Genomic DNA, 13,389 nt, shown 5'->3' on the forward strand with positions numbered 1-13,389 from the left:
AGACGCCACTTTGTCTCATGGGTGGTCCTACGTGAAACAACTTGTTGAATGATTCAAATACTGAAAAATTCAAGTATGATTTTGTGGAATTCAATCTGAACTGAAACTGACCAGTTTCTATATCAAGATCAAACTGAGGAATTAACCTTCTGAAGAATGTTTTGATGCAGAGATAGAGTAATAGCTTCCTGAGAAATCATGGGGGACAGGCCAGGAAGTTAAACAAACTGAAAAAACATCAAGCTTGGCATGAATCCTATGTTATGTTTAATGTATTTGTCACAAAGTTACGCAATGAGGATATTTTGTTGGAGTTTGTCAAAGGATAGCCCCATTCTTAAGATTAGACCTTGATGCACTTCTGGACAAGACCAGAACCCTGCATGATTATCCCTTGTATGTGAGGGGGAAGAATGATAATGCTATTTTGATCATTGAATTTATTTCACAGCAGAAGTACATTTGTGTGAGCCTGGAATAACGGTTTCTGCACTTCAGTAGGAAAGAATCAACATTATATGAAAGCAAATTACTGTGGATGCTGAAATCTGAAACGAAAGAGAAAATGCTGGAAAATCTCAGCAAGTCTGGCAGCATCTGTAGGGAGAGAAAAGGGCTAACGTTTTGAGTCCGATGACTTTGACAAAGAGCATTTCCAGCATTTTCTCTTTCTTAAGATTCAACATATAACTTTCTTCTGTTAATGTGTTAAACCATTAATATTCTGTTACTTGACATGGGAGCGCTGTTAGCTATGGGGATTTGCCAAGCTACTTTAATGTGAATCTAGATATCAGGCGTCTGATTTATCCCATTCATCCATTTCCTCTGAGATCTTGAAGAGTCGCAGTGCACATATTGGGTCATTTTGACCATTCTCCAGAAGCTGTATGGATTTTACATAGTTCCGTCTAAATCTGAGCTCCCTCTAGTGTTTAACCTTTAAGTAAGACAATGGTTTTCAAACTTTTATGGTTGGACATTTTCAAATGAATTCCCCATCTCTGACTTCCCCATCTTAAATATGAAAGTGCTATGTATAAAGAATGTTTTAATAATGCTTTTAAGAAAACAGCTGTTTACTTACAGATTGCAGGGAGATGTTTGTCCTCAGTGTGATATTTAACAGGGACACTCATAAATGCTTGACTTCTAATTTATCAACTGCAAGTTCTCCAAAAACTGGTTTCATCAATCAGAAAAAAGTGTGGTTTTGTTTTATGTACTTTTAAAAACCTTATATTTATGATTTATATATAGTTGTGAGTATTTATATTACAATAATTAAAAGTTAATGACAGATAGAAGCACCCCAGAGTTGGTTCCATTAGTGATCAATAGTGGATCTCTGTTTTTGGCCGCTGCTTTCCAACGCATCAGCACACAGAGAAGCGGTGCTTATCAGAGTCGGTTGGGGCAAGAACATTATTAGTGTTAATAACAATTAATTTAGAATTATTGAAGCAGGCTTTTGTTAGAAATCTTTTATTTCAATATGCATCATATAAAATTATGACAGAGACAATTTAATTTGTGGACCCCACAGAAAGTGTCTCCCACAGATGTAGGTGGAATTATCCTCTTGTGGGGGCGGGAAGGAGAATGCTGCCCCTCGCAAAGGCCGCTGGTAAGTCACCCCATATTGCGCAACCCCAGTCTCATTAAACATGCATTGAGAGGGGTTTTGTGAAGTTTCATGCAGTGGGGCAGGCCGGATGATTCACACCCCACCGTCAGATCTGGGTGCCATTTTTAAAACGTGTCCAGACATAACTGACCCACCATTGAAGAAAGAAGATGGGCCTTCTAAAACCTGAAGATGAACCTCATCAAAGACACTGAAGCTAGATGATTCACCTAATAGATGCTCCCCCACCCACTCCTGCATGTTCCAGGATCCACACTCACTGGAGGCCTCCATCCCGAACTCTGGAGGTAGCCCCAGACTACCTTCAGCTAACTGCTGATATATACACGCCACGTTGGTCCAAATATGTCCTGGACCAATGTGATTCCCTACTGGCGGCGCGGACGGTTGGGTGTGGTGGGCCTTCCAGTCAGGTCTTGCTGAATGGTGAGAGCCGCTGGGAAGGTCGGGATCAGTTCAGTGGCGGCGGAGCCATGGACTGCAGCCCCGGCGGTACATTACTTGGAGAGGCTGGTGGAATCTGAGCAGATTGGGGAGTGGAGTGAGGCCTGCGCGATGTGGATGTGGCATCAGGCCAGTCTGACGAGGCCTGGACTGGGCAGCGGGAGTGAAGAGATTGGAGAGCTAATCAAGCTTTTCTCCAAACAGCAGTAACGAGCTAAGGAAGCCAACTACAAAGGAATCGCACCAGCTCTTCCTCTTCCTGACTGACATCGGGCACAAAAACACAAATCTAATCAAAATCAAATCTGCATCCCATGAGCAGGATGCAAATCGGTTTCTCATCAGCCCTTGGAGGGAGCTGAAGATCCCACCGTCATTTACGTCAGCAAGAAACCGATTTTTGGAGCTCCCGCTGATTTGTGCCCCCTCCCCCATCTGCACTTAATCCTGCCAGTAAGGGGCACGGGGAAATTCCATCTCCAGTTTCAGAATGATTGATATACGATACTTCTTATGTGGCATTGATTTCATTGGTGCAGCTTTCCCATTATACCACTTGAGTATAGCTGCAATGCTGATGGACTTTCCTCCTTCCCAAGCAATACAATCTTCCATAGATATGGTGGGAGTGGGCGGAGGTGTGAGGGTATTTGCCAGAGGATTGGACAGGAGCAAATGTGATGACATTATTCATGAAGGATTTAAAAAAAAAACATTTTATAAAGGGATTTATAATTTTATAACAATAAATGGTACAAATACATCTCTTCATCTCTCACTAATCCTGCCCACCCTAAACACAAAGTAGCCTAACCAACCCCCCCCCTTTATTGCCTCGGCTGGCAGTATAGCTTTCCCCGAAGAAGTCGATAAACAGCTGCCACCTCTGCACGAACCCAAATGTTGACCCTCTCACGGCAAACTTAATTTTCTCAAGTCTGAGAAACACAGCCATGTCACTAACCCAAACCTCTGATTTCGGGGGTTTCGAGTCCCTCCATGCTAACACTATCCATCTCCGGGCTACCAGGGAGGCAAAGACCAAAATGTCAGCCTCTCCCGCCCCCTGGACCCCCGGATCTTCCGACACTCCAAAGATTGGCACTCTGGACTCGGCGCCACCCTTGTTTGAAGTACCGTGGACATGACATCCGCAAATCCTTGCCAGTATCCCCTAAGCTTCCGAATGGCAGCTCCCCCATTTTCCTATCCTGTCCCCTTGTCTGGATCGCAAACATCTCACTTTTACCCATTTTCAATTTGCACCCCGAAAACCGCCCATATTCCCCTAAGATCTGCTTAATCGCCCCCATCCCCCCCTAACGGGTCAGAAATATATAGGAGCAGGTCGTCTGCGTATAGTGAGACCCTATGTTCCATTTACCCCCCCCCCCCCAACCTCGGACTATATCCTTCCAGTCCTTTGATGCTCTTAGCCCATCGCCAGTGGCCAAAGCAAACAACAGTGGGAAGAGAGGACATCCTTGCCTTGTCCCCCGATGCAGTTTAAAGTCCGACATCAGCCGATTCGTCCGTACCCTTGCCACCGGTGCCTGGTACAGCAACCAAACCCAGTCAATAAAGTGCTGCCCAAACCTGAACCGTCGCAACACCTTCCACAAATAATTCCACTCCACCCGATCGAAGGTCTTTTCCGCGTCTATAGTGACCACTACCTCCATCTCCCTCCATTGAAGGGCTCATGATCACATTTAAGAGCCTTCTAACGTTGGCCGTTAGCTGCCTGCCTTTAACAAACCCTGTCTCATCTTCCCCTATCACCTTTGGGACACAATCTTTTATCCTTGAGGCCAAGATTTTAGCCAGCAGTTTGGCATCAACATTCAGTGGAGAAATTGGCCTGTATTACCCGCATTGCTCTGGGTCCTTCTCACGCTTTAGGATCAACGATATCGAAGCCTGTGACATTGTTGGGGGGAGGACACCCTGTTCCCTGGCCTCGTTAAATGTCCTCACCAGCAGTGGGCCCAGCATCCCAGAAAACTTGTAAAATTCCACAGGGTATCATTGCGGGCCTGGGGACTTGCCCGACTGCATGATCTCCAATCCCTCTACTGCTTCTGCAATTCCGATCGGGGCTCCCAGCCCCTCCACTAACCCTTTCACCACCTTCGGAAACTCTAAACCCTCCAAGAAATGCCTCATCCTCCCCACCCCAGCTGGGGGTTCCAACTCTTATACCGCCTATAAACTTCTTAAACACCCCGTTCACCCTTGCTGGGTCCATGACCATATTCCCTCCTCCATCCTTCACTCTTCCTATCTTCCTGGCCGCCTCCCTTTCCCTTAGCTGGTGTGCAAGCATCTCGCTGGCCTTCTCCCCATACTCTATATTTCCCCCCTCGCCTTCCTCAGCAGCCCCACCGCCTTCCTTGTAGACAACAGACCAAACTCCATCTGTAGCTTCTGCCACTCCTTCAATAACCCTGCTTCCGGGGCCTCCGAATATCTCCTGTCCACCTGGAGTATTTTCCTAACCAGCCTATCTATCTCTGCTTACTCCGCCTTCTCCTTATGGGGCCCGTATCGAAAATAGCTCCCCCCTAACTATTGCCTTCAGCGTTTCCCACACCATTGCTGCCGAGACTTCCTCCATATCATTTATTTCCAAGTAGTTCTGGATGGCCTCCCTCACATACCCACACACCCCCTCATGAATGAGGAGTCATGAATGGTGCAGTCATCGCAAACACCCCCACTTTTGAGCTTATGAAAGAAGGGAGGTCATTGATGAAATAGCTGAAGATGGTTGGGACTAGGACACTACCCTGTCGAACTACAGTGATGTCCTGGAGTTGAGATGATTGACCTCCAACAGCCCCAACCATCTTCCTTTGTGCTAGGTATGACTCCAACCAGCAGAGTTTTCCCCTTGATTTCCATTGCTCGGGCTCCTTGATGCCACACCCGGTCAAATGCTGCCTTAATGTCAAGGGCAGTCACTCTCACCTCACCTCTGGGTTCAGCTCTTTTGAACCAAGGTTGTAATGAGGTCAGGAGCTGAGTGACAATGGCAGAACCCAAACTGAGTGTCAGTGAGCAGATTATTGCTGAGCAAGTGCCACTTAATAGCACTGTTTAAAAACTTCTTTCATCACATTCTCATGATCGAAGGTAGACTGCTGGGGCAATAATTGGCTGGGTTGAATTTGTCATGCTTCATGTTGAACTCCTGAAATTACCTGAAGTTCGTCCCCACAAGTGTGATGGAAAAAGAGACAATCGATGATTTCAAAGGGAAATTTGATGGGCACATGTAGGATATAAACTTCCAGGGCATTGGGAATGAAGGGGAGAAATGCAACTGACTGGATTGCTCAGTGTACAGCTAGCATGTACTCGATGGGCTAAATGGCCATAAATGTTTCTATGACTGATGCTTATAGAATTCATCTTGGTCATTCAAATTGATACAACCTCTGAAGGTGTCATCTCTTATCTCACCATTGTATTTTATTTATGGTGGTTCTGTTACATTAGGATGGTTCACTTGACATTTCATGTTTTGACTGAGTTATGCTGGGGGATTTTGGCTGCATGCTGAACTAATGTTGAAACGAGGTTTGCTGAACTGCTAGTTTTTTTATTGCAGGCACTATGGCAAAACAGCAACTTTTTTTAAAAAAAAAGGAGAAATCTAGGCCAAACCCCAAAGTGCCAAACACCATTGAGATGAACAATAACTTGTCAACCAAGAATTAACAGCAGTGACATAAAGTCAGATGTGACATAAATTATGATTTAAAATAATGTAAAATGCCAGACAGGAAGACAGGAAAAATAGGAAAACCACGGTTTGAAACCCAGGCAAAGATCTAATTAGAGTGCAAAATTAGATGTGTTGGATTTGAACATGGTGAGGATGGACAGAAGATGAAAAGCATAAATATTTTAGTTAGGAAGGATCCGTAATATACAGTGCTACCCTTCCACCATCAATCCACAGAAGTGACTAAATAGAATTACAGAGCATGACCAACATTGCTGACAACTCCCTAGTTAGATTTCAGATACAAGATTTCAGGCTTGTTGTTTGGCTCCAGACCTCATGGTTTTTATGCTGCACCTCAGTCTTTCCCAGTTTGCTCTCCGAACTACTCCTTTATAATGAGGTGGCCTGCTTTTGATATTCTAAAATACTTCTCTGAATCATTGTATTATTTCTGGGACATAAATTAATGTACATTTTGTTTGAATTGCTCTAGTAAGTTAAAGCCTTTATTGAAGTTGTTTCCTTCCTCCTTTGTAGTGGATCTGTTGGAGTTACACACAGCACAATGCATCTTCGAGCAGCACAAATTGATACAAAACGAGCAACTTCTAAATGTGACTGAAGTGATCAACTGTTTAACAACCATTTATGATGGCTTGGAACAAAACCATAAATAGGACTTGGTTAATGTGCCACTCTGTGTCGATATGTGTTTGAACTGGCTGCTGAATGTCTTTGATACGTACGTACTGTTTTCACCTGTGTGGTTTGGATTGACTTCCAAGTTCATAAACTGACTATTTTATATTGTATTTTGATATATGCTTAGTCAGCTAAGCAAATGTGGGGATTGTCAATTAACTGAAATTGATACTCGTATATCCTGGAGACAAGCCCCTCCATTCAATTTTGCGAGCGCCTCCTCCTTCCATCACCACCACCACCTCCTCAGACTCGCTGAGGGATGGGGAGTGGGGGATGTAAAATGCTGGCCACTGAGCATTAGGAACAAGAGCTATAATCTCCTTCACAAACTAAATAATTTATCTATGGATACAGTACAAACCACTACTGCCTCACAGCGCCAGGGGACCGGGTTTGATTCCCGTCTCAGGTGACTGTCTGTGGCGTTTGCACATTCTCCCCGTCACTGTGTGGGTTTCCTCCGGGTGCTCTGGTCTCCTTCCACAGTCCAAAGACGTGCAGGTTAGGTGGATTGGCCATGCTAAATTGCCCCTTAGTGTCCAAAGGCTTAGGTGGGGTTACAGTGAAAAGGCAGGGGCCTAGGTGGGGTGCTGTTTCAAAGAGTCGGGTTCAGTCACGATGGGCCAAATGGCCGCCTCCTGCAGTGTAGGATTTATATGATTCTATAATTCCTATAAGAAGTCTTACAACACCAGGTTAAAGTCCAACAGGTTTGTTTCAAATCACTAGCTTTCGGAGCACTGCTCCTTCCTCAGGTGAATGAAGACGTATGTTCCAGAAACATATATATAGAGACAAAGTCAAAGATGCCAGACAATGCTTTGAATGCAAGCATTTGCGGGTAGTTAAGTCTTTACAGATCCATAGATAGGGTAACCCCAGGTTAAAGAGGTGTGAATTGTCTCAGGCCAGGACAGTCGGTAGGATTTCGCAAACCCAGGCCAGAGGTGGGGGATGAATGTAATGCAACATGAATCCAAGGTCCTAGTTGAGGCCGTACTCATGTGTGCAGAACTTGGGTATAAGTTTCTGCTCGGCGATTTTGCGTTGTTGCCGCATCCTGAAAGCCGCCTTGGAGAACGCTTACCCAGAGATCAGAGGCTGAATGCCCTTGAGCCTTCATGTGACTTAGAATCACAAAAGGTTTATGGGGATAGAATAAGCCCAATTGGCCCATTGTGTTTTTACTGGTCAAAAATTTACTATGCTTTTTTGAAAAGCCTGTAACCAAGGTGGTTGAGCTGCCATTCCTGTCTTTCTTTTAATCATGTTTCTGTAATGGCTGTGGTATCAGACTGCCACATTTCCATCTGTGCTCTCAGCTCATCTGCATTATTTGCTAGACTTGGGTGGTTCTATTATTATTGCTCAATTCACTGTCTCTTTTGTTGGAGATGGTCATTGCATGGCACCTATGCAGCACAAATATTACTTGCCACTTGTCAGCCCAAACCTTGATATTGTCCAGGCCTTTCTGCATTTTGACATGGATTGTTTCAGTATTTGAGGAGTTGCAAATTGTGCTGGACATTGTGCAGTCATCAACGAATATCCCCACTTTAGTTCATTTTACTGGATGTGGGCGTCATTAGCTGGGCCAGCATTTATTGATTTATTGCCCATCCTTATTGCCCTTCAGAAGATGGTGGTGAGCTACCTACTTGAACTGCTGCAGTCAGGTGTAGGTACATCCGCAGTGCTGTTATGGAGGGAGGTCCGGGATTTTAACCCAGAGACAGTGAAGGAATGGCACGATATTTCCAAGTCAGGATGGGGAGTCTTCAGATGATGGTGTGGTTGTGGGTTTGGAAGGTGCTGCTTAAGGAACCTTGATGAGTTCATGTACTGCATCTTCTGCTGCTCCTGTTCGTCGATGTGGAGGGATTGAATGTGAAGGGGTTTAATTGTGAAATCAAGGGGGCTGTTTCATCCTGGGTGATATCGAGCTTTTTTGTCTTTAATTTAGAGTACCTAATTCATTTTTACCAATTAAGGGGCAATTTGACGTGGCCAATCCACCTATCCTGCACATCTTTTGGGTTGTGGGGGTGAAACCTACGCAAACACGGGGGGAATGTGCAAACTCCACACGGACAGTGACCCAGAGCCAGAATCGAACCTGGGACCTCAGCGCCGTGAGGCTGCCCCGATATCGAGCTTTTTGAGTGTTGGGGCTGCTCTCATTCAAGCAAGTGGAGAGTATTCCATTACACTCCTGACTTGTGCCTTGTAGATAGTGGACAGGCTTTGTGGGGTCAGGAGGTGAGTTACTCGCTGCAGAATTCCTTTACCTTTGAAGTGCTCTGGTAGCCACAGTATTTATATGGCTAGTCCAGTTCAGCTTCTGGTCAATGGTAATTCCCAAGATGTTGATAGTAGGGGATTCAACAAGGTAATGCCATTGAATATTAAGCACGTTGGTTAGGTCCCTTGTTATTGGAGATGGTAATTATCTGGCACTCGTGTGGTGCAAATGTTACTTGCCACTTGTCAGCCCAAGCATGAATTTTGTCCAGTTCTTGCTACATAAGGACATTGACTGCTTTTGTATCCGTCGAGTTAGAAATGGTGCTGAACATTGTGCAGTCATCTGTGAGCATCCCCACTTCTGACCTCGTGTTCGACGGAAGGTCATTGATGAAACAACAGAAGATGGTTGCACCTAGTTGGCCCTAGGACCTGAGTAACTCCTGCAGTGATGTCCTAGAACTAAGACTATAAAGTGCTTAATTTTGATACATAAGTGCTTTATGGTGTCCTGAGGTCGTAAAAGCCACTTTATAAATACAAATCTTTATTTTATGAATTTCTTGTTTTTAAAGTATTTTTATAATATAATACTTTTTTAGTAGTGCCACAAGTAGGCTTACATTACACTACAATGAACTTACTATGAAAAGCCCGTAGTCACCACACTCGGGTGCCTGTTCGGGTACACTGAGGGAGAATTCAGAATGTCCGATTTATCTAACAAGCACGTCTTTTGGGACTTGTGGGAAGAAAGCGGAGCACCCGGAGGAAACCCACGCTGACACGGGGTTGAACTTGCAGACTCCGCTCAGTGACCCAAGCCGGAATCGAACCCGGGTCCCTGGCGCTGTGAAGCAACAATACTAACCACTGTGCTACCATGCCGCCCCAATTCAACTTTTGTCATTTTATATCAAAAAATAGAAAAAAGTACAAATATTCCAAACAACAATAAACTAAAAGAAAACCAAAACAATAATCTAATGAACCAAAAATCCCCCACTGCTCCCTCCCTCCCTCCTGGTGTATTTGACTTTCGCGAGGTACAAAACTCCTATTTAGTCACCCAGCCATGCCAAGGCACTAGGTGGTGTTGCCAGCTTCCAACTCATCAGGAGATTCGCCTCCGCACAGCCAGCGCTGTGAAGACCAGGACAATTGCCCCATCCCCATCCATCAGCAGCTCTGACTGGTCCGATACCCCAAATATAGCCACTAAAAGACAGGGCTCCGTTTAAATGTTCATAATTGCCGATATGATGCTGAAAAAAGGCACCCAAAAAGCCACAAGCTTGGGACAGCACCAGGACATATGATTTGTGGGCCCTCTCGAACAGCACTCCGACCTATCCTCAAATCCCGCAAAGAAACGGCTCATTCTGGCTTTAGTGAGGTGCGCCCTAAACATTATCTTGAGCTGGGTCAGGCCCAGCCTAGCACAGGATGACGTAGCGTTCACCCTGCGAAGGGCCTCACTCCACACCTCCTCCTCCAATATAGGCCCCAACTCCTCCTCCCATTTGGTCTTCACCCCTTCCACCAGGACCCGATCCTCCCCCAAAATCCATCCATATCTGCCAGGCGTACTACCCTCTTCTGACCCCACACAAGATAAAATTCTCTCCAGTCAGGTTGATGGCAGCACAACTGGGAATATCAGGAACGTCAGTTGAATGTAATTTCGTACATGGAGGTACCTGAAACGCATCCGAGCCCAAGATCGTAACTTTCTCATCCAGGCTGGCAAACCGCCCTTCCAGGAATAAATCACTCACCCTCTCCAGTCCCTTCCCCTTCCACCCCTCAAATGTCGCATCCAACTTCGCCAGCTCGAAGTCGCTCATAAAAATGGGGGCCCGACTTGACACTGACCCCAACTTGAAATGCTGACAGAGTTGCCTCCACCGGGTTTGACGAATACTTTGCTGGAGCAAATGTCAGACTACAATGTCACCAGCACCCCCAAACTGGACCCTCTACACGAACCAGACTACATCCGTACCCAGGTAGACCCTGGGTCTCCACGCCAACCCAACACCTTTGCTGTGTTAGCGGCCCAGTAATAAAACATCAAAGTACGCAGCACAAGTCCCTCTGACCGTCTGTCCCTCCGCAGGACCCCTTTCTGAATCCTTAGAGTTTTTCCCGCCTATACAAAACCTGATGTAAGCTGCTCAATCCCCGAACAAATTACTTGGATAAAAATACCGGAAGACAGTGAAATAAGAACAAGAATCTCAGTAAGATGTTCGTCTTGATGGATTGTTCCCGGCCCGCCAAGGACAATGGTAGGCTCTCCCACCTTTGCAGGTTAGCATTGACCCTACTCACTAGGCTGGTATAATTCAACTTGCGGATCTGTGCCCAATCCCGAGCTACCTGGACCCCCAAATACCAAAAGCTTGTCCCAGCCAGGTGAAAAGATAGCCCCCCCCCCCCCCCCCCCCCCCCCCCCAAAGACCGGCAGCCCTCCCAGAAGTGCTGACCACAAAATACTGACTCTTCCCTAAATTTAGCTTGTATCCAGAGAAGGATCCAAAGTTCTTCAATATACTCATTATGGCCTCCATAACTGTCCCTGGGATCCCTCATGTATAGCAGAAGATCATCCATCTACAAGGACACCGTGTTCCACCCCCACCCCTAACTATCCATCTCCACTTATTTGAGGCCCTCAGGGCAACAGCCAATGGCTCAATCGCCAACACAAACGAGAGACATAGGACACTCCTGCCTTGTCCCACTATGCAGCCTAAATGACCTCAAACTCCTGATAAAAGCAAATGCTGGAATCTGAAACCAAAGAGAAAATGCTGGAAAATCTCAGCAGGTCTGGCAGCATTTGTAGGGAGAAAAGAGCTAACGTTTTGAGTCCAGATGATCCTTTGTCAAAGCGGATCAAAGCTTTGTCAAACTCCTGATGTTGATATGAATGCTGGCAGAAGGAGCCTCATAGAACAGCCGCACCCACAGCACAAACCCAGGGCCCAACCAAATTTCTCCAAAACTGCGAAGAGGTACCTCTACTCGACCATATCGAACACTTTTTCTGCATCCAGTGAACAATTATCTCATGTTCTGGCCCAACAGCTAGATTGAGAACCACATTATCCAGTCGCTTCACATTGTGCAATAACTTTCGGTCCTTCATAAATCCCGCATGGTCCTCCCCAACTGCATCTGGGAGGCAAGGTTCCAACCTCAACGCCAGGATTTTGGCCAAAAGATTTGTCTACATTGAGCAATGACATTGGGCGAAATGACCTGCACTTTGTGGGATCCTTATCCTTTTTCAGGAGAAGAGGATGCCTGCATACTTGTCTGGGGGAGAGAACCCTGCCAGAGAATCGTTAAACATCCCCATCAATAACTGAAACAGTCGATCCACAATCCGGCCCCAATGCCTTCCTTGTTTGCATTTTTCCTAACGCTGTTCGGACCTCCTCCAATCCCAGCGGTGCCTCCAGCTCTTCCCCTAGTTCCTCCCCCACCTTTGGAAACTCAAGACCCTCTAAAAGCTCTGCATTTCCCCGCTTGCCCTCTGACGGCTCAAGGCCCAAAATGCCCCATTCACCTTGTTCAGGGTGGAAACTAGCCTGCCCTCAGAATCCCTAACCTGAATGATCTCCGTCGAAGCCTCCTGCTGCCTTAGCTGGTGAGCTAAGAGACGGTTGGCCATCTTCCCATACTCATACACCACCCCAATCAAACGCCTCAACAGGTGCACCGCCCTATCTGTAGGGAGCAGGTCAAATTGCATTTGCAGCTTTTTCCTGCTTGCCAATAGTTCCGGAGTTAGAATAGAATAGAACAGTACAGCACAGAACAGGCCCTTCGGCCCTCGATGTTGTGCCGAACAATGATCACCCTACTCAAACCCACGTATCCACCCTATACCCGTAACCCAACAACCCCCCTTAACCTTACTTTTTAGGACACTACGGGCAATTTAGCATCGCCAATCCACCTAACCCGCACATCTTTGGACTGTGGGAGGAAACCGGAGCACCCGGAGGAAACCCACGCATACACGGGGAGGACGTGCAGACTCTGCACAGACAGTGACCCAGCCGGGAACCGAACCTGGGACCCTGGAGCTGTGAAGCATTTATGCTAACCACCATGCTACCGTGCTGCCCATGTTGGGTCGCTCGCATATCCACGGTCCACTCCCAGGATCTCATCCACTAACTTCTGCCGCTCCTTGCCTCCCCGTCCATGTCTGCCTTCTATTATATGATCTTCCCTCTGATCACCATCTTCAACGCCTCCCACAGAGTAGAGGGCGAAACCATCCTATTCTCATTGAACTTCACATATTCCCTAAGATAAAAGCAAATTACTGCGAATGCTGGAACCTGAAACAAAAACAGAAAATACTGATCAATCCCAGCAGGTCTGACAGCATCTGTAGAGAGAGAGAGAAGGGAGCTAACGTTTCCAGTCTGGATGACTCTTTGTCTAAGCTTTGACTAGGTATTGGCGGCCAACAACCACCTTATAAAATTTACATCGTCGACACTTCCGGTGGCGGCTGTGACTGAGTAGGTCGCACAGTTGGTGGCTCCCGGATCGGAATTTTGGACCTTTTTCCCCGATTTTTTTTGTC

The 13,389-nt window shown here is 46.2% G+C and overlaps 1 protein-coding gene across 1 annotated transcript in view; it reads left to right on the forward strand.

Moving 5' to 3' along the window:
* The window catches only part of utrn (utrophin), a 560,528-nt gene that overhangs the window by 475,902 nt on the left and 71,237 nt on the right, over positions 1-13,389 (forward strand). Inside the window, 1 exon segment of the mRNA XM_038808060.1 lies at positions 6,363-6,567. Within this exon segment, the coding sequence (XP_038663988.1) occupies positions 6,363-6,567 (205 nt within the window).

The sequence above is a fragment of the Scyliorhinus canicula genome, chromosome 1, assembly GCF_902713615.1.
Source record: "Scyliorhinus canicula chromosome 1, sScyCan1.1, whole genome shotgun sequence".
Lineage (NCBI taxonomy): Eukaryota > Metazoa > Chordata > Chondrichthyes > Carcharhiniformes > Scyliorhinidae > Scyliorhinus > Scyliorhinus canicula.